Source organism: Leucoraja erinacea, chromosome 28 (genome assembly GCF_028641065.1).
Source record: "Leucoraja erinacea ecotype New England chromosome 28, Leri_hhj_1, whole genome shotgun sequence".
NCBI lineage: Eukaryota > Metazoa > Chordata > Chondrichthyes > Rajiformes > Rajidae > Leucoraja > Leucoraja erinaceus.
In genome coordinates, this window is record NC_073404.1 from 17,524,783 (window position 1) to 17,547,183 (window position 22,401).

The 22,401-nt window shown below is 39.3% G+C and overlaps 1 protein-coding gene and 1 long non-coding RNA gene across 6 annotated transcripts in view; one reads left to right on the forward strand and one right to left on the reverse strand.

The window, feature by feature from the left end:
• Window positions 1-1,882: 1,882 nt before the first annotated feature.
• Window positions 1,883-11,643, reverse strand: LOC129710721 (uncharacterized). 3 transcript variants are annotated; one of them, XR_008725717.1, is made up of 4 exons: window positions 11,516-11,643; window positions 9,811-9,900; window positions 7,937-7,971; window positions 1,883-6,755 (listed from the first exon to the last, which is right to left on the reverse strand). It is a non-coding gene; the product is annotated as an uncharacterized LOC129710721 (long non-coding RNA). The 3 variants fall into 3 exon arrangements; XR_008725716.1 differs by lacking the exon at window positions 11,516-11,643 and adding an exon at window positions 11,308-11,376; XR_008725715.1 differs by lacking the exon at window positions 11,516-11,643 and adding an exon at window positions 11,313-11,364.
• Window positions 11,644-11,779: 136 nt separating this feature from the next.
• Window positions 11,780-22,401, forward strand: part of LOC129710720 (lysine-specific demethylase 2B-like) — a 138,420-nt gene continuing 127,798 nt past the window's right edge. Inside the window, exon 1 of one of the 3 annotated variants that reach the window (XM_055657908.1) lies at window positions 11,780-11,979. In XM_055657908.1, the coding sequence (XP_055513883.1) occupies window positions 11,938-11,979 (42 nt within the window). In that variant the 5' untranslated portion in view covers window positions 11,780-11,937. The remainder of the gene's footprint in view (window positions 11,980-22,401) is intronic. The other 2 variants (XM_055657910.1, XM_055657907.1) reach the window with 2 other exon arrangements.

Consider the following 22,401-nt stretch of genomic DNA (forward strand, 5'->3'; position numbering starts at 1 on the left):
AAAACATGGACCGCATTTCTCTTCTCACAGATGTGGTCTGACTTGCAGAGCATTTTCTTTAAAAGCATTTAATTGCATGGAAACTACTTTGGGTTATTCTTAGAATAGGAACACCATAAAAATAAATTTGTCAATGACAAGCAATTTACCAAATAATTTACAAAATCATTTACAAAGTTTAATAGCAAATACTTTGAAATCACTGAATGCTAGGTTAGGAGTACTTAAAGAATGAAGAAGAATAATGATTGTGTAGGAAAATTATCGAGACTGCAGTAAGGCTGGGAAAAGGTCTGATCAAATAACAACATCTAAAACACTGAATTACAGAGTTTGTCTGAAGATATCAACAAGTCGTCTGTTCTCAAATAAAGGTTTGCAATCTGGCTAGTGCAATAAAATGAAATAATTTTCTTAGTTAACATTAAAGCTGAATGTGAAGTTAAAACAGCTTATTTTCTCAGTAAAAGCTGGTATAGCACATAGTTTCTGTCCATCTTGGTTCAGGGATTAAGCTTCCATCTTCTTCTGGGGTAGGTATAAGTGATGGAGGATGGAGCGGGGTGGAAATCCAAACTACCTTATTTGAAACACAAAATTCTAGTATTATAAATGGAACCTTTCCTAGTCTTTCATGAACAATTTTCACTCCTAATTAGAAAGCTAGCCATTTTCAAATTAAATATACGGGAAGCATTACACAAAGCCCCATAACTTGTCTTCCATACCTGACATGTTGCTTTTCAGTAATGGTGGGGCCCACTGAGGGTTCAAATGTAATGTACATAGCAAGTGATCTGATGTTAAATGAAGCAGCCATGTAACAATATACTGAACATCTGGTCTTAGTTTCCTTGGCAGTGGTTATAAGTATCCAAGAGGATGAGGAGGTGTCCTGGCTAAAAGTTCAACAGTATATTCTTACAAAAAGGGTCAAAGATTACACAGGAAATACATCAAGTAAAGAAGTACAACTAAAGAGAGATAAAGGAGTAACTTTAACCCCAATGTGTGGTCTGTTTGGAAGTGTATGGGGGCAGGGGGATGCAGTGGTTAAGTCTTCAGAAGTTGATCAAGGAAGGGAGGGTGGCATCTTGATGTTCAACCACACACTTTACAGGCCTGGGAAAATCCATCCATTGACTGCTGGGGGTATTCCCTGGTATGGGATGCTAATGTGGCATCGTCGACAGAGAGCAACTCACTAATATGGACCTGGCACACTGCTGTCTTCGCTCTCAGGTATGAAAAGACATTTATCCTTTAGTTTTGTGGTGTAAGCAGACTCCCCTGTAGATGAGCTGAAGAAAAAATATCCGGTGCAACAGCAAAGACATCTGTAAAGTGATGTCAAAAATCCCAATATAAAATGCCATCTCAAGATAAGAGTCATGATGTTGCAGGTCTTCATGATTATGTCTTTGGGGGGGGGGGGGTTGCGGGATATCTAGGACAATTTAAACAAACTCTCTACATTCAGGTTTATGTCAAATGTAGCTCTGAATACAGTTGACCAGATCTGTCTTGACCGTCACAAGAACACAATAGGATTGGGAGTAGGCCACCAGGCCCCTCAAACCTGCCCCACCATTCAATATGATCTTGGATAATTTATACTGGCCTCAACATCTCTTCTGTGCCATTTCCCCATTACCTTTAATCACAGTTATGTGAAGGATGTTTATGTTAAATGTAATTATGTTGTGTCTGGGGTCTATTTGTGTGTAATGTATGGCTGCAGAAACGGCATTTCGTTTGGACCTCCAGGGGTCCAAATGACAATTAAATTGACTCTGACTCTGACGGGGATTCAAATATTTATCTATTTCCACCTTAAATATATTTAATGATGTGGTCTCCACTACCCATGGGGCAGTGAATTTGAGATATTGTCCAGGATCGGGCCTCACTTTCCCTGCTCTTCACTCAAACACTCTGCCTCTTCAGCGGCACAGATTCTTAGAGATATGCAGCATGTAAACAGGCCCCTCAGCCTAACTCATTCATGTTGAACAAGATGTCTATCTGACCTAGTTCCAGTTGCATGTGTTTGGCATATTTTCCTCAAAATCTTTTCACTCCACGAACCTGTCCAAATATCTTTTAAACATTGTAATTGTACCCTCCCCTACAGCTTCCTCTGGCCAAATACCCACCACCCTCTGTATTAAACAGTTGCCCCTCACATCTCTATTAATCTTTCCCCTCTCACCTGAAATCTCAATCTTCTAGTTTTCCCATCCTTGAGAAATGTTCTGTCACCATGCACTTTATATGCGGTCCTCATTATTTTATGTGCCTCTATAAGGTCATCCCTCAGCCTCCTACACTACAAGGAAAAATAATTCCAGCCTATCCTTATAACTAAAACCAACCAGTTCCAGTAACATCCTCACAAATCACCATTGCACTCTTTCCAGCTTACTGACATTCTTCCAATAGCTGGGTGACCAGACCCATAGACAATTCTCCAAGTGTGGTCTCACCAATGACTTTATAGTTGCAACATGAGATCCCAACTTCTGTACTTAATGCCTGAAGGATGAAAGTAAGCGTGCCAAACATCTTCTTCACCATCCTCTCTATCTGAGTCACCACATTCAGGGAGCTCTGAACATGAACCCCTAGATCTCTCTGTTTTACTACATTCTCCAGTGCGTACCATTTACTATGTAAGTAAATATGTATCTGATGTACAGCACAAACATTAGCACACATTGAAAGACCTGGTCCCAATGCAAATGTTGCTAGTAGGGAAATGTTGGGGAGTCATAAAAGGAAAGTGTTGACTGGGGACATGGGACTCTAACCAAAGTATTGTACATTCCCTTAACAATAGTTGTTCCCTGCCTCAGTTATTTTTCCACAGGCTGGTTAGTGTGCTGATTTTTCATGGTAAAATCTGCCTTGACACCAGTGCCGGTGAAGCTGTCCTTGGAACCCACCATGGCTTTGTTAAATTCATCTTATTAAGAACTTGTTAAATTCTTATGATCATCTCAGCTATCATAGCACAGTTCTGAGTAGTCTGTCTCAGCCTCTGCTGAAGCTAAATATCAGTACACATCAAGTGTAGAAAAGAGAGTCAAGATCTGGGATTGCAGAAGAATGCACGTATTACAGGTTCTAGATTCCACTGAGATGGAACAATTTCATATAATTAGTAATTTAGCGTTCGAATCTACTATTTCCAGCAGTCATTACTTTTTATATTGCTGCTGGAAATCTTATTGAATTACTAATAATCTGTTTCACACCGTCTCCTGACCTATTTTTTATTATTCACAGTTGCCTCTATCATCCTATGTTTTTCCCCTAAACTATCAACAATGTGTCATTTAATCTCTCTTTCCCTCCAGCCTTTCGGAGACCTTTCTTTGCGATCTAATTTTTCCTTCCCTATTTATTAACATCTCAAAACTTGTTTGATCTTCTCTCAATTTTGAAGAATTTTTGAAGACCCATATTCTGTTCCATTCTTTGGACAAACACAAAATTTGCTTCTTGACGCTAAATTTTTGTTGGAAATATTTGGGGTAATTGGAAAGCAAATGGGTTTTCAACTTGTATGGAATGGGGAGGCATCAGATCAATGCCATGTAATAGAAGGATGTGGGATTTTCTTTTGTGTTATGGAAAGGGTTGAGACAAACACTGTCATCTGGATGCAGCTGGAGGATTCCAATTGAAGAAGAACAACAGCAACACACACAAAGCTCTTTACGCAGTCATCAGTCCCAGCTTTTTACACTATGTGGAGTAATAATGCAAAGGAAGAAGACAGTGAAGACCTCATGAAATGAATGTCCATGAAAGACGTGCCTCTGAAGATTGCTTCCTATCTTGATAGTACAAGCACCAAAACCATTCCAAGGTTGACCTGATGCAGGAGCTTGAGGTAAGCCCCCCACTCTAACCCATGTGGTTCTTAACTTCACAATGCCTTCAACACATTCAAAACAGATAATTGGCAACATTAAAATAAGGGTACATTTATCAAGAAGCTACCATGTATAAATTGGGGAGCATAAATGGAAATGGAAACCATAAACATTCCTACTGTACAATCAGTGATTAAGAATACACTATGGAAAAAGAACACTGCTTCAGAAGTGACCAATCGTACTGTGGCTCATCCATTTGTAAACCTGATTTAAAAACAAACTTCTAGAGGAACGTTGGGTCAGGCAGCATGTGTGTGACATAATGAACAGACAATGTTTTGGATCAGGAGCCCTCTTTAGAAAATCGTGCATGACCTTCTGAGTTCCTCCAGCAGTTTGTTATCTGCTGAAGATTCCAGCATCTAGTCTCTCATGTCTCCATCTGTAATGCTGGTTAGTTTTCCTCTCCCATAGCACTTGACTTGCAGGGCATTTCCTTCAGCTCTGCATTTCAATTTCCACATTTGTTTGTGCTCTCTCTCTAACCGCCCTCATTTCACAACTTTCTTTGCTAACGCTGCCTCTCTCTATTTGCCTTCATTATCCTATCTACCAAATGACTTAATCTACAGCTCATTCCCAACACAGCCCTGGCTTCACCCTATATTTGCCCTATCCATCCCTCCCCTATCTTCTCTATATTATAATACCAACTCTTTGCTCTATTTTCCACTGTTGACAAAGTCCTTGATCTAAAACATTTCTGTTTCTCTTTCCACAGACCCTGCCTGGCTTGCTGAATATCTCCACATTTGCTGTTTTTATTTTATGAAAACATATGACTCATTGCTTAATCCACAAACATGAATGAACTGAGCTGATGCATTTCTGCTATCACCAGAGCCATTACTTGTTTTAAGGATCTAAATATAAAATTACAGTTGCTGCCATGACTTGACTCGATGCCACATGAAAGAAGGTTGGAGTATTGTATATTGAATATTATAGTTCTAACAGCAAGTCAATGACCTGAAACCCTATAGGAAGTGAGTTACCCCTTAACTCACAAAGCACTTTCATCACCTACTTGGCACAGGGCAGCCATGTGATTAAATAATCTCCACTTGCCATTGCATGCCTGAATCGTAGCCAGGTTTTGATGTCAAAGACAATCACTCTCACTTTAGCTCTCAACTTCAATTCTTCCAATCCACATTTAGGCAATCGTTGTAATGAGATTGGAACTGAGTGGTTCTGACAAAATGCAAACGGAACATCAGCTGCAGATTGTTGGACAGTACGTGTAGCTTGATTGTAATCATAATATCAAAGCCTGGACAACTTTCAGCAAAGGCTTGATAGTGCAGGTGACATTCCTGATATTTTTATCACTTTCCTGTGATAAGCTAATGGTAGCTCCAACACTGAAGAAACTCAAGTTCATTTAGGACTAACCACCCCACATAAAAGGTGGTTAATATTCAACCCTAAAAAATAATTTTAGCTGCAATGTGTATTATCTCCAACATGCAACTAGCTAAGACTTCTAGAATAATATCTCCCAAATGCATAACTGCCATTACAGAGGAATGATCATTCCCTCATGTGGCTGTAAGAAGTGATGAACTGGAGTAAAGCAAAGTGGGCGTAATGAGTGAATAAGGTCAATTGCCACATCAGGATAAAAGTGAATGTGCCATTGTGATAATTCTTCCTAATCCAATGAGAATTACAGTGCTTCCAGCATTAGGCCCAGAAATGGGGTAGATTTACTCCTGCCTCATGCCATACATTTTTGCTAGCATCTGCAGTTTTCTTTCCTCCATAGAAATAAAAATCATAATCCTGCAGTGCAGATGGCCTCCAACATGGTATTAAAGAATGTAGTCAAGAGTCAAGAGTGTTTTATTGTCAAATGTCCCAGACAGAACAATGAAATATGTACTTGCAGCAGCACAACAGAATATGTAAACATAGTACTCTATAAACAACATAATAAATGAGAAAAACAAGTTCAGTATATATATATATATATAACACTTTGTGTTTTGCTCAGGATTCTAGCAGTTGTCCAATGTATATATTATACATACACATAAAAACAAACAATAATAGTGCAAAGAGACAAAACCAATGCCCCCAAGTCTATATAGTTCAGAGCTTATATGGAGGTTGTAGTGTTTAATAGCCTGATGACTGCATGGAAGAAGTTGTCCTGAATCTAGACGTTATAGTTTTCAGGTGTTTTAGTTTCTTCCCGATGGCAGGAATGAAATGAGTGTGTGGCCAAGGTGGTGTGGGTCTCTGATGATGCTGAGTACCTTTTTGAGGCAGCAACCACTTTGACGGAGGTGAGGTCAGAACCTGTGATGGTCTGTGCAGTGTTCACCACTTTTTGCAGTCTTCTTCGCTCCTGGGTGTTCAAATTGCCAAACCAGGCCGTGATGCAACCAGGCAATATGTTTTCATAAGACAAGTTTTCAGTGCATTCTAATGGGCCCGTCCCACTTAGGCGATTTTTCAGGCGACTACAAGAGACTATGAGGTCACCACATGCTCACCGGAGGTTCCCAGGGTGTCGCCTGCATGGTGGTGAGTAGTTCCCACATTCTCGTAACTAGTAGCGGCTTCATTCTGGTCGCCACTAATTTTTCAACATGTATATATTATACATACACATAAAAACAAACAATAATAGTGCAAAGAGACAAAACCAATGTTGAAAAATTAGCGGCTACCTGAATTTTGACGCCATGGAGAGTGGCGAGAATTCTCGTGACCTAGATGCAGTGGTAGTGGGTTGCCAGGAGGTCGTAGATTGTCATAGGTTGTCGTAGGTTGTCGCCGGTGCTGATCGGTGAATTTCATTGGCTTATTGGGGGAAAAAAAACGTAAACAGTAGTTTTCAGAACCAAGGATAACTGACCAGTAATGTCCGCTGAGCTTCACAGCTGTGTATCTTTGGCTTCTTAAAAGTTGTCTCCACTCCTTCTCCCCACCCTGTCTCCCCCTTCTTCCCCCTCTTTTAAAGGACTTAAGTGACCCTTCCCATACACTGTGTCTGTGTCATATTAGTTTTGCAGCGTGTGAATTTCACTCAGACAGTGCTTCTCCCCGCTTGCCTTGTCCCCCGCCTGCATAACTGGCTGGTGAAGGAATCGATGTGTGTATGTGTGTGTATGTTCCAATCTTGACAGACGCCATTCCAGTTGTCATTCCAGTCGCCAGTTTTTCAGCCACCTGCTACGACTTGAAAAATCGCCTAAGTGGGACAGGCCCATAAGGCTTCTCTTTTCTTCTCTGTTGTGTAATGTTTGCATGTACTGCAGCTCTTAATTGTGGATGTGAAACAGAGTTGTGTGTGTCATCATTGTACTTGGGAAGCTTGAACAGTTTTTATAAATCCATTGCAGACACTTTTATATCTCCAATTTGGAGGTGGTCTCCTCCATTCCCGGCACTTTGTAATTGTTAACATTCAGCACAAAACATTGACAAACGGAAAAGCAAGTAAGCAAATGGGAGAAGGTAAAATATTCTCGAAAATGTGAAACTGAATAGGAAGCAAATTGGTGAAAAGAAAGGCAGATGACCAAGACAAAGGTACTGATGACCAATGAGATGGTGGAATTGCAAAAACATATGGAGGAAAGACAAAACAAAGTTCCTTCATTGTACCATGTTTTTGCATTCCTATTACTCATTCAATAGTGTATCTGCAATAATAATTGTACACATCTTCATCCTCAACATAGAGTTATTATTTAGCTTGTCTCCTTAGCCTTAAAATTGTTGTGTTTTATCTGCATGCATTTATGTCATTGCATTAGTCTGAAGTTATATTCTTTAATATTTATTTTAAGCAGATAGACATCCCACAAAAGGGAAAAGAAAGGAATTGTAGAAAAATATTTAATAATGTTGTACATATTTATAATGTTGCTGTTTTGCCTAAAAGATCCAATAATATGATAAGAAAAATAAATAACACAGCATATCAGAAATTTAATGTCAACTGTATTCAATTATAAAATAATTCAGATTAAACTCACCTTATTTAAGAAATGTGGACATTAACCCTCTGTATCTGTGGAGAGAGAAACTGAATTAACATTTCAGGTCAAATTGAAGGGTTAGAAATTAAGGGTTAATTAAGAACATTGTTTATGAGCAATAGAAAGTCCTGATCCAGCATTGTAGGACTTTGGCTTCATTTGGAGTACTGTGAGGAGTTTTGCTTGCCCCAATACAGGAAGGGAGTGGAGGCTTTGGAAAGGGTGCAGAGGAGGTTTACCAGAATGATGTCTGGATAAGAGGTATTAGCTACGGGGAGAGGTTGGACAGACTATGGTTGTTTTCTCTGGAACGCCGGAGTTTGCAGGGACATCTGACAGAAGTATATATAATTATGAGAGGCATAGATAGGGTAGGCAGTCAGAATATTTTTTCCAGGATGGATAAATCAAATATTAGAGGGCATAGCTTTGAGAGGTGTTATTTTAAAGGAAATGTGTGTGGTAAGTTGTTATACACAGGGGGTGATGAATGCCTGGAACGTGATGCCAGGGGTGGTGGTTGAAGCAATACGTTAGAGGCATTTAAAAGTATTTTGGATAGGTATATCAATATGCAGTAATGGAAGGAAATGGGTTAATGGCAGCAGATTAGTGATAGTCTCGGCATCATGTTTGGCACAGATATTGTGGGCCAAAGGGCCCGTTCTTGTGCTGTACTATTTGATCTTCCAAATCAAACAGGTTTTAAATTGCAGAGAAAAATCAAGGGTGGAGAAAACATAGGTGATGGAGACAAGTGACAAGATGCCGGCACATAGCTCTGCCACAGATCAACAGTGAATGCAATCTCGCTGGCTCTCCATCATATACTGGACTTCTTGGACACCAGGAACATGTCCGTCAGGCTGTTGTTCATCAACTTTATCTCAGTTATATCTATATAAAATAATTCCTTTAATTAAATAAATCACTAATGACAAGTTAGTATCAATAAAGAGATGAAATGTATCGAATTGTTTTGAAAAACCATCTAGACATACTTGTATCAAACATGGTCTGGCCTTTGTTTGATTTCATTCCTGTAGCCAAGCAGCAAACTTTTAATTGCTCTCTGAAATGGTTATGCTAACATTTCAGTTCAAGAACAGTGTGAAATGAAGAAAATACTTTGGCTTTGCCGATTACACTAACATCTCATAAAAACAAGCTGTGGTCTCCGGTGAAATAAAGAACTAGAAAGACAAACTTAAGATGGAGTGGCGGGCATTACACCAGAGGAAGATTGGGAAAATCAAACATAAATTGATAGAAAGTGTGGAGAGATCAGCAGTGAATTCTTGGTTTAGTTTAGCTTAGTTTAGAGATACAGCGCGGAAACAGGACTTTCGGCCCACCGGGTCTGCACCGACCAGTGATCCTGGCACACTAACACTATCCTACAAACACTAGGGACAATTTATAATTTTACCAAGTCAATTAGCCCACAAGCCTGTACGTCTTTGCAATGTGGGAGGAAACTGGAGCTCCCAGAGAAAACCCATGCCGGTCATGGGGAGAACATACAAACTCCATCCAGACAGCACTTGTAGTCAGGATCAAGCCCATGTCTCTGGCGTTGTAAGGCAGCAACTCTACCGCTGCACCACCTGTCTCGTAATCCTAAAATAATATTGAAAAAGCTCCATCTTCTCACCTTACTATAATTGCTGAGATTCCTGAGGCTGGAAAATATGAACTGCCATCAAGTTCGGAGCAGAGAAATATATCTGAGTCTTAAACTTCATTAAAACAGCTAAATTAGAACATCACTTTCTTATGCAAATTGATTGCTCTTTCTGAGAACCATATGCTGAAATTGGAAGTGTAGGGAAAGAAGAAAGGGAAGAAAATATGGAAGCTCAGACTCTCACCTTTCAATTTTTCTTGACTACAGAGGAGTGGTGCCTGAAGATCCCCATCTTATGCAATGTACTCTCTCCATTTCAATCCTCTTAAAGTGACTAAAACAGATAGAAAATATGTCAATTCAAAGCTCCCCAGCTATGGATAACTTCAAAATCATCACAGATCGAAAGTGGATGCCATCTCGCTGGCTCTCCACTCCGCACTGGACCACTTGACAACAGGAAAATGTACATCAGGTTGTTCGTCATTGATCTTTCATTCATCTTCATTATCCCTTTCAAACTCATTGTCAAACACACAGAATTGGGTCCCTCCTCCTCGAATGTTAGCAAGTTCAAGGATATGACTTGACTATGGGAAGGTTACGCTGATTTTCCGTGAACCTGTCCTCATTAGTGGGACAGCAGTGGGGAGAAACAACAGCTTCAAATTCCTGGGCTACACATCGCTGATGATTTGTTCTGGCCCAAAACATTGAAGCAATTACACAGCAAATTAATCAATTCCTCTTCTTCCACAGAAGTTTGAGGAGATGTTGTTGAATACTCTATCAAACTTCTAAAGCTGTGTGATGGAAATTATACTGACTGGTTGCATCATGATTTAGTTTGGTAACTCGAATGCTCGACATTGAAGGAGGCTGCAGAAAACGGTAGACAATGCCCGGTCCATCATGGGAATTGACTTTACCACCATCAAAGAGATCCACAGGATGCACTGCTTCAAGAAAACAGCTATAATCAAAGAACCACACCACTCGGGTAACTCTCGCTTCTACCATTGGGAAGAAGGTATAAGAACTTGGGAACTGTTACCTTGGTATTCAAGAGCAACTTCTTCCCATCAAGCTCTTAAACAACCCTGCACATCCCTCACCACACTGTGTCAGCATTGAACTACTATGAACTTTGTGTAAGTTTACTCTGCATACTTGAGCTTGCACCATTGTCACCCAGTTTACCTAAAAATAACTGAGTTTGTATATTTGTCTTGATTCATTTAATTTAACTACACTAAGTAAGAATTTCATTGTTCTGGTCCTGGGGCATATAATAATGCCCCTTGCTTGCAAATCAGGAGCTCTTAGATTACTTTGTTGGCGGTGGGAAAGAGGAGAATATAAGATCCAAGAGAAGTCTGCATGTAATGATTGTCTCACTAAAATGGCAGCACCCATGCCTACATTTCACTCCAAAACAAGATCAGGATGCATTTCATGATTAAAGTATGGTGTTTGTGGGGGAGGGGGGTAAGTATATTTACTGGGCAGATAGGGTGCAGATGGTAACCCCCTAGATTTGCTCCGAGGGCAACGGAGCAATTCACAATATTATGGTCAAACATTTGGCCTGACGTTGAAATGTTGATGTAATTCAATGAAAGGAATGAGGTAGGCCTGGGACTACAGATGATGTCATTGCTCGATGTCTCTTTATGTTTACGAGGTGTAATATGCCTTTAAAATAACTGCAACATTCAAGCAAACAAAAGGAAAACTAAACCTCACGTATTGCAGGCCAGAATTTTCGTCCAACCCTGGACCTGGGACAAACCCCCCCACGGGTAACGTCATCGCGCTTGGTCGCGTCATTCAATTCGACGAGGGACGTATATGAATGACGTGCGCATCGGCCAATCGGGGCGGGGGGCTTTGATGTCGACGCGCTGGGTGACGTCACGCGCATGGCGCGGGAGGCGGGACTTGGTTACCTTCAGCGGTTACGGTTGGGCGGAGGGAGGGGGAGATGCCGGGCGGGGAATGTTGTTCGTCACCGCGTGCACCTCTCCGCGCGTGCTCACTTTTGAATGATCAACGCACCGCCCGCGCGCGATGATTGACGCGGCGAAAACACCACCTCGGCCGAATGGTGCAACGCTGATTCCGCCCACCTCCCCTTATCATTGGCGACGGTGATCGCGGAGGGCGGGCAATCGTGCCAGATCCGAGCGCCGATTAGACAACACCCGCGTCAGTTAATCAGATCCCGAGGCTTTTTTTTCATTGTGAAGTTAGGTTGAGCAGCAGTAGATGGAGGAAGCTCCTTAGTGAATGTTGAGTGTATTCTGTTAGAGTCTGCTAATAGAGCCATGACTGGATTTCTTTGGCTGGGCAGCATGAATTGTGAAAGGTCATGGCACTGAGTCCTGATGATGAAGACTATGACACCTCCCAGGTCAGCCTTTAAGAATCATTTTGCTACTTTACTTAAAGGCTTAATGTGCTTGCGTGTGTTGTGTGGTAATATGAGGAGGAAAGTCTCAGTAGTGTCTGCTGTTGCTACTGGGCAAGGCCTTTTCATACCACTCTTACAAAACACACAGCACTGGGAAATAATGGTATCCTTTTCAGAGACAAGTGAAAGGTTCAAGCAAGTGGGATAGTTTGTAGCTCAAGGTGTCAATCTCTCCATTTGGGGGAAAAAAGTGACCTAATTGATTATTCAAGCTAACCGTGCAGGAATTTGCTTTAATGAGTCATAAATCTTTTCAGAGATTACATGAGATAGCAGGATATCGCCTTGTTGTGCATCATCTGTACATAAAGATGGTGTACACATGGAATGAGTGTAACTGATCTTTCTTTTGTGGTGCTATTTAAAAAAAATAGTTGTAACTCTAGATAGGTTCCCATGTGCTTCAGTATAATTTTGAATGTATTTTGAAACGTTATGAAATGCAGTTTAAAGCTGTAAATATTTGTGGTTCAAACCAATGTTAGATCTCGTTGCAGAAACCTTTTCACATTAAATTAACTAAAATAATGATTGGTTAATTGGTAATGGTTTGCTATATCAATATATTAAATATCTACATCAGCAATGCCCTTGTGTTTGAATTAAAATTTAAAGCATTACTGTCTCAATATGTCATGCTCATTACAATTTTTAATGACAGTTTTTAATATGTGATTATTTTTTTTGAATTGGTTCTAGGAGTAATTTTATTAGGAAGGGAATTTCATTGTTATTCTGACATCAAAAAGGAAATAAAATAATCGTTGAGCCTACAAAATTAACCTTTAAATTTAATTAGCTAATGTTTTACCAAAAGTCTATTGTTCTGCAATGCAAGAACTTAAGGGGATCAGGGTTACAGTGTTTTTTTTGTATGTTCCTAACTTTACTGAAGGATCAATATATGTAGACATTGAGCTGCATTTTTGCAAGCTAATAATTATCTTGCATGGGTACTCTTTAAGTGTTAAGATGGCTCTTGTGGAAGTTTTATATTGACTTGTTTGCTATATTGTGTGAATGGTGAAGGACAGTTTGTTCTTTGTATTTTTGCAGAAATGGTCAGTTTCATTTTCTTGTGATGATTGTGAAGTACTCTCACTTCCTTTTTAGATTTAAAGGAAACCAGTGTGACTTCTGAAATGCAGATTTTAGAGCAAAACCTTGTATGTTTCTTATATTTCTTATCTGTTATTGCCCTCTGGACATACTGCTGTCTCAAGTTGGCAGCCATTAAGCTTGCCAAAGCTAATTTTGTAACCTGTCCCAGGTTCTAAACGATTTTAGTTGAATTTTCAAACACTGAAATGTGAATCTCTGCATCAAAACACCCAAGCTATCCCATGTCATGTTTAACTGGAAATAGCTGTGAGGAATGGGCAATGATTTAACTGAATTTGAAATGTGGAGCAGCTATTATTTAAAGAAAAAAATCAAATGTTGCGATGAGTTATAAGCTATCATTTTTATGGCCACTGGGATTGGACCCTCAAATACCATGTTGTTTGTCCTGCAGCATCACAATGGTACCTAATGTAATCACTTGCCATATTGTTAATTAATACAATCTTGTTTAAAATTGGGCCTATCAGTGAAGTTGGTGAATATGTTTATGTTGTGCAGCAAGAGGCATAACTGGATATCTATACAGTTCAGACTTCAAACTGTCCTCTTTTTGTTGCATTTTATTTACTTTTTTTTATTAATAGATGTTTGTTTACTTTAGTTTTAGTCTGGCAAAGCACTAAGTAAAGGCTTCATTTTGGCAGTGTGGATGGCTCAGTAAGTTCCTTTGTGACCGATTGGCAGTGTTTTGGACAGTAAATGCTTTGATTGCTTTTATGATTTGGTTTATCAGGGTAAGATTTGAGAAGTAACCTGAGCACATTTCATTTGTCTAAGCTACCGTGTTGTCTTGCTGCAACACTATTCTTAGCTGCTGTCTTGTGGGTGCCTGCAGAATTTCTGTGGTTGCTATATTGGTGAGTGTGTTCCTTGTCAGCTGGTACTGTAACTGCAGAAGTAGTTTAAAGTTTATAGTGGGAGTGTAATAATAAATTGTTTCAAACCTCTGCATGTCATTTAATTATGTTTCAGTACTTTAATATTCTGTATTTTAACACAGCGATTGTGTTTTATACTGCACATTTTAAGCTAGACCACTGTCTAAAAATAAGATGGAAGCTGATTGCATAGTAATTTTCTTAAAGGAAATTGATCATTTTCAGGGATTATGGGAAAGAGTGGACAAATTAGACAATTTCATCGCCTGACTCCCCTCCATGCTGACAGATAGGGAAAAAGGCTTTCATGTTCCACTGTGCTACCTCACTGAGATGACAGTAGGTCACCTGGTAGCTTTTGATGTAGTAAACCCAATTGTTTAGATGCCACGTATCATTCCCACAATGCAGGAATCTAGTCAGGATCCCTATCACTATCCCAGTCTATTTGTGGAAAAATTACATTCAAACATATACATACTCTGTTTCATACCCCCAAAGACATAGAGCTATTTCTTTTAGTATTTTCTTTTCCAACAAGGCTCTTATGTGTGTATTTTTGACTTGGAGTGGCAGAAAATATTGATACTCTGGTTAATTATCAAATGTTAGTAACTTGGAGTTTACAACAAATTTTACTGTAAAGTTGTTTGCGGGTCGCAAGTTGTTTCAGAGTAATGTAGGATAATGGAGATTAATAGAGATGGGGTTAATGCAGGAAAATGCTATTGAAGTAAAAGATCAACCATGACCTTACTGAATGGCAAATGGCCTACTACCCTTTTCCTCCTATTGAAGAAAGGTTCAAGTTGCAGGGTGGAAGGCATCAGGATAGAAAGGTTGACTAGGACATAGTGGTTGAATGAGAAGCTAGATTGTGGATATGGTGGAGTGGAATTTGGAGAAGTATTTTTTGGGATACGAAGGGTACATCAACAGTGCAAGGAGGATACCAAGTTCGGCAGGGCGAGGCTCAGAAGGATTGAGTACAAGAATTTTGAAATCAACTGCGTAGTGTGGAAAGCCACTGGCGTTTATGTAGCTGTGAGGGTTGTGCCTTCTTGAGATGCATTTTGCTATGGGATAGATTGTTATATAGTCGAAGTTTAAAAGTGACAAACTCTCTCATTTTGAACAATTGTGGTTACTTTTTCGCAGACTTAAAATTTTAAAGCAAATGCTTCATTCCACTCGAACTTTGTATCAATTTTGGTTGCTTCCTCTTTAAGTACATGTTGAGCCTTGCCTTTGCAACACCAAAGTTTGTTTGTGAGAATGTTGCTGTACTTGAAATTACAGCCTTTGCATTTCAATGCTTTTTTTACAGTTAATATTTATATTAATGGTTTTTTATTTAGAAGTCTTTCCAGCTGCACCTTTGTGGCTCCGAAATGTTTAAGTTTACATATTTTATGTAAACTTGAAAGTAAATGTGTTCGGAAACTGAATTGTTTGGGTTTTAACTTTTAATTCTCGTGTCAATTACAGTGAAACTCCCAAATTCTCGTGTCCAATTGTTTGGAAACCCTGATGATCTGACATTAGGCTTATTAGTCCAGGGTGCGAGTTGGGGGTCTAGAGCGCAAAGAGGATGTGCTCTCAGACCCTGTGGTACGGAATACATCTTCAGATGAAGTTGTGGTCTGGAATCCCAAAGGGGCAGGAACATGGGTGGGTTTGCAGCAGGAGTACTTGTATATTTCTGGCTCCCTTTAAACTGACTAGGTACATGCAACATCTATTCCAGAGAGAATCCAAAGAACTATAGGCCAGTGAGCCTCACAGCACTAGTAGGGAAACTATTGGAGGGAATTCTTTGAGATGGGATTTACTCCCATTGGAATGGACTAATTTGGGATAGTCAGTATGATTTTATACACGATAGGTTGTGTCTTACTAATTTGATTATGTTTTTTGAGGAGGTGATGAAGGAAATTAATGATAGTAGGGTGGTGGATGTTGTATACATGGATTTTGATAAGGCCCCTCATGGTAGGCAGATCCGGTAGATTAAGGTGTACAGGATTCATGATGATTTTATCGTATGAACTGGCTTATTGATAGAAAACAGGCTGGAGATCTGTGACCAGTGGAATTCTGCAGGGATCTTTGCTGAAACCCCTGTGTGTGTGTGTGTACGCACATGCACGCGCGCACACACACACATCTGGAAGAGTTGTAGACAGTGAGGAATGTTGTCAGAAGATACAGTGGGATATAGATCAGCAGTAGAAATGGGCAGAGAAATGCAGATGGGGTGGTAAAGAAGGTATATGGCAGATAGGGCAGTAAAGCAGGTGTATGCTTCCCTTCATTGCTAGGGGCATTGAATAAGAGTCAGGAAGTTATGATGGTGCTCTGTAGGACTTTGGTTAGGCCGCATTTGGATTATTGCGTGAAGTTCTGGTTGCCTCATTACAGGAAAGATGTGCAGGCTTTGGAGAGAGCGCAGAGGAGGTTTACCAGAATACTGCCTGGATCAGAGGGTTTTAGCTACAGGGAGAGGTTGGATGGACTTGGATTGTTTCTTCTGGAACTTCAGAAGGTTTGGGAAAACCTGATAGATGTATATAATTATGAGAGGCATAGATAGGGTAGACAGAACCTTTTTCCCCAGTGTGGAAATGTGCATTACTGGAGAGCATTGCTATTGAGAGCGGAAAAGTTTAATTTGGGGGGGGGGGGGGGGGGGGGGGGGGGGGGGGCAGTTTTTGTTTTACAGTGTCGTGGGGTGCTGGAATCCACTGCCTGGGGTGGTGTTGGAGGCTGATGCGATAGTGATGTTTAACCAGCGTTCTTCTTCCTTGTGTCCGGCCATCTTCTATATCACGTCTTTCCGGTTGGTCAGTGACGGTTGACGGTCGGTGGTTGCAGAATTGGCAATCATGTACAGGCAGATGAGATCAGTTTAACTTGGAATCATGTTTGGCACAAACATTGTTGGCCGTAGGGGCAAATCCTGCGATGTACTGTTCTGTTCTATATAATACTATTGTTTCACTTTTTTTTTAATGAATTTAAAGTGATTGGTTATTAATAGGGATATCGTCCAATAATTGAGAAAATCTGCTTGTCTGGTGCTACCAAAGTCCCAAAGATGCTGCATTAATGGACTTTTACCAAAAATAGTTTGCAAATTATCTGAGCTACGAGTTGGGACTCACTGTGATTCTTTGATCAATTTAATATGTGATTTTTCTTCATTTTGGACCTTTTATTGTATGGGTCTTGTAAGATGCTTTCTGACAAAGTTGCTACTTGGAGTAATTTATGTTATCAACTGATGATCATTCTAAAGGTTTAGTGATTTGTGACTGAAGAATTTGATTGTGATGAACTGTCAGTTAAAGGAAATAATCTGATTCATTCCTCCATACCCAGGAACACTCAGTAGACATTGGGTTGTCTATATCTCTATATATATAATTTTCAGTACAGAATCTGTGCGATTTTATAAATATTTTTTTTTGATATATATTTTGTCACAGTTTGATCTTGCATGTTTTTCAATTCCCTGGAAAAAGTGGAGAAACTTGTTTGTTTCTTGAACCCCTTTATTTCTTTCCTTTAATCATCCAAACCCATATCTTTCAGTCTCTGACATATGATGTACTTTCCAGCACTTCCTTGATCAGACTTTTCTTTTTGCTTGCTTTTCCCAAGGAGATGTTTGGCTCTGCTGCTTGCATTGCATGTAATGAGAAGTTCAGCACATGGGGATTCCTCGTTGAATTGCCTCCGTGTATTCATGGTTGCAGAGCCCTTTGATATATTCTATTATGTTCGTTTGTAATGTTTTATGATGAAGAGAAATTTCTCCAATATAATGACCAGGAAATTCTCTTCAGTTATATCCTTATTACAGGAATAAATGAGGTTAAGCTAATTATTTTATGGATATTCTTGTTCATTTTTGAGATGGCGAGACTACTGGCGCGGCCATAATTTATTGTCTATCCCTTGTGAAGATGGTGCCGATACAACATTTTGAGGCACTATAATCCTCATGATATTAGTACTTCCGCAGTCTTTACACTTTACACTTCTGCGTTTTGGACTGTTATCTTTTTGTTGCTGGGATAATGTGACCTGGATGGCAACTTGCAAACAACGGTTCTCCCTGTGCCCTTACTTGTCCTTCTAAGAGGTGAAGGTTACAGATTTGGGAGATGGTCTTGAAGATGCGGTACCAAATAATTACACTGCTGACTTGGTCTGCTGATGTTTAAGAAAGTGAATATTTAGGTTGGTTAATGGGCTTCTTTGTTTGGGATGGAGTTAGTTTCTTGAATGTTTTCATCCATGCAGGTGGAATTTGTTAAGTCATTCTCCTGAGTGTGCTTTGCACTTAATGGAAAGGCCTTTGCGACTAATGTGGGTTGCTCAGCATTTGACCTGTTCTTGTTAGCCTCAGCATTTAATTGACCTGTCCAAAAATTTCTGGTCAGTCCTGAACTCAGCGATAATCTCATGACAATAATAGTGGCTTGACTGTCAAGTGGATGTTGTTCAATGCCTCATATTTATGTGGCTCAGTTGTAACTTGACAATGCCTACATGTTTTTTTTCTGTCTTCAGACATGCAAGCATGCTTCACTTCCTACAAATGGAATTCAGCATTGTTCGATCCCATCCTCTCCCATCATGATTACTGATCTATAACAATCATTACCTGATCCTTTTGTGCAAAGTTTGATAGAGCAAATGGAGAATGATCTTCCCTGATTCTCATTAATTTCAATTTTGGTAGGGATATTAAATGCCTCCACTGACCACTTGTAACCTGACATCAGGAACAGCCATTTTCACCTTCTCTTTCGCAAAATTTTTCAATACTTGGACCAAGTTTGTAATCTAGAACCAAATAATTTGAGAAAAATTTGAAAGCTGTCATTGGAGAGTAGCGCTGCTTCATTGCATTGTCAAGAGCACCATTGATTGAGTGAAATTTAATTTTACTGGGAACTGGATATGGAACATTTTGAGTATTAAATGCAACACCAATTCTGTTATGGTAATCAAGTATTTGAAAGTATTTTGAATCCAGTACAAAATGGTTGCTATATAAACAAAATTCTGAAAATGGCAAGACGGGCAGCATTTGTGGAGAGAAACAAGTTCATATTTCAGATCAATGACTTTTCATCGGCATGGTTATTGTTTTTCGATGAAATGCGTTGTATGACATTTGTGTTTCCGTGACATTGATCATCCATGCATATTGTTTCGTATAGTATACTATTGGATACAGCCCTTATTTCCCTAACTCCTCTTTTATAAAATAAAGTACTCAGAAATTGTATGTCGATTTTGTTGCAGCAGTTAACTTCATAAACTACAGTCTGGAGGCCTGAATAAAAATTCAAATCCTACCATTTTAGTTGTGGAATTTAACTTCATTTACTCATTTGAATTTTTTTTTTTAAATCACTAATGACCATAAAACTACTAGATTGTTGAAAAGTCATACATGGTTCTGTAACTGTCTCCTTGCTCATGACTCTCCCACCCGTGAAAACATCTCATCATCCACCCTATCGGGCTTTCTTAGCATCTTATATGTTTAAAAAAGGCCATCTCTCATTCTTATGGACTCCAGGGAATACAGTCTCAAACTCTTTGGCCTCTTTTAATAGGGTATATCTTGCTCGTCCCAGAATTGACCAGGTAAATCTCCTTGCACTGCCGGTAATGCTACAATATCCTTTTAGGAAGTAGGATTGAATGCATAGTACAGTGATGAGGTCTCACTACCCAGCTATAACAAAACCTATCTTTTAAACTCAATTTGGGTTGAAACCCTTCTTCAGACCTATTAAACTCTATTCATTTTATTCTATTCTAGTAAACTCAATTCATTTGTTGTTCAGGCCAAAAAGCAATACACTTTCTTAACTACTTGCTGGACCTGGCTGCTAACATTTGTGCCATGCACCAGAATATCTAGATTCATCTGCTTCACTGTCTTGCAATCTCTCCATTTAGTTAATCCACCTTTTGATTCTTCTTGACCTCTCGCATGCCCACATTAAACTCCATTAACAAGGTTTTTGTTCAGTCGCCCAATCTATCCATATGTGTTTGTGAAATCACAATGTCCACATTGCAGTGTGCCCTTTACCCACTTTCATATCGTTGGCAAACTTGGAAACTTAGATTTTGTTCCGTCCTCTAGGTCATTTAATGTAAATGGTAAATAATTATGTAAGAGCCAAATTGTAATCCCTGGAGTACATTTTGCCCTTCTGATAAAGATCCATTTATTCCAGCTCATTAGTTTTATATGTGAGACACAATTTTCAATGCACTTATTACAATACCTTGGGCTCTTAATTTATGCACCAACCTCTTATGTGGCATGTTGTCTAATGTCTTTTGGAAATCTAAATACGCTACATTTGTAGGTAACCCTCTATTGACACTCCCCATCGTGCTTGCTAGTTTACCAACTTTCAGGGGATGAAAAACTGTCATGCTTGTCAAGTTTGGACCATATGTATAGACCCACCAATTAAGTTGTTTCTTAAAGCACTGTCTGATAATTGCTAAGTATGCTCTTTGTTCAAGACCAATGAAGGATGGGCAAAAAATAATCTTACATCCGATTTTTGAAACAATCAATCCACTGTCACTCAAACTTTCTATTCATGTAGAGACGTTTTGTAATGGCAAAAACTATTTCATTTAGAACTGCCTTGATAAGGGAATATGGTGCCTATGAACGATGCAAATATAAATTGGTTATTTAACTTGCTAGTTTCTTCAGATGTGAATTTGTTCAAAATTAAAAGTACAATTTTCTCTGAAACTAGACTTACATTGAGTAGCTGATTTATTTTCTTGTTTTTAATGCTTAAAAATAAAAATTGAAAAACACCTGGAGGGGAAATTTTTTTGAAACGTTAATAATGAAAATTAATTTAACAGATCGTATGTTATAACAAAATAAAAATGAAACAATTTCCTCCAGTTTCATTGAAACTAGTGTTTTTAAGACCTAAAACTACAGACCCTAATTACAACTAAATTACAATTGTATTCTGGTGTTTCTTTTGGAACTAATGAATTAAGGATTGACTCGTAGATTTTCTTTGATTTCAGTAATCACCATTCAATTAAGAGCTATTTTTGACTGACAAAAATGCACTGAGCTTTTCTTGCTACTGGAGACGCTTGGAATTGCACATGCTAAAATCTGAAAAATAAATGCTGGAGGAACGTAGAGGGTCAGCCAAAATCTAGGAAGGCAATGGACAGAGGACTGGTTGCTAGCCCCCCCCCCCCCCCCCCCCCCCCCCCCCCCCCCCCCCAAAGCATGGTGTGCCCACATTTCTCCCACCACCTAAGTCATGCTGCTCCCTTCTTTGAATGCTCAGCTCCTGTCCCCCTTCCATCTTTCACCCCTGGCCCTCCCCTCTGGCTTTTAGCCTTCTCCTCAAATCAGTCTGAGGGTGAATTCTGACTCAAATTCATCTGTCTATCTCTCCATTGCTGCCTCGCCCACTAGTTCCTCTAACACTCTTTATTACTTGCCACTTCTATTCTTCTTTGGTAGAGACTTGGTGGAGCTAGTCTCTATTGAATTAGAACTAATTTGGTAGAAATATGTTCTATCAAATTCTTAGCTCTGAAAACAACATCTGTGTCTATGGATGTTAAGCAACAGCAGAATTGAGCTAGCTATCCTGTAGTTAGCATCTTGAGTGCTCGGCACGCAGCTCAGTTGGGTGAATTATGTGGAGTTAACATGGAAATGGAAGAGCATGCAGTGGACGTTGGTACATTTTATTTAATTTTGTTTTGTTTGGAGAATCACAGTTGCTTATGTCTTTTGCAGGGTTAAGTTATTGCAAAAATTCATAAAGCTGAGGGAACAGTGCTGTCCTTTGGAGCTAGAAACCAGTGTGATAAAATTGCAATAATTAGTGCCCCAAAGGGAACTTGAATTGCTATTTAAGGCAATATGTTGAAAGAAAATTGCTTTGGATTCCATTTGCCTTCTCCATCCAGGATTTTTGTGTTTAGAATAATTGCATTTGTTCTTCAATTTTAAGGAATGCAAGACTCGTTGTTTTACAACAAATATATTGACATGAATTGCTTCTTAATTGACCTAAAGTCATAGCCACAATAGTGTAGAATCTTTTTCAAAGCCTCTAATTGGTATCATTCATTGACACTTGGATTTTGTATGAATAACTAGTTATGTATTAATTTTTATCTTAAAATGTGCAGTCAATTCAAGAAAATGCTGTGGCCTATGCATGTACCACATAGGAAATAACATGCACAGAAGCAAAGAAGGTAGAATAAATGATTATGCGGTGGAATTGATATGGTGTTTGCAGAAGAAAGGTGC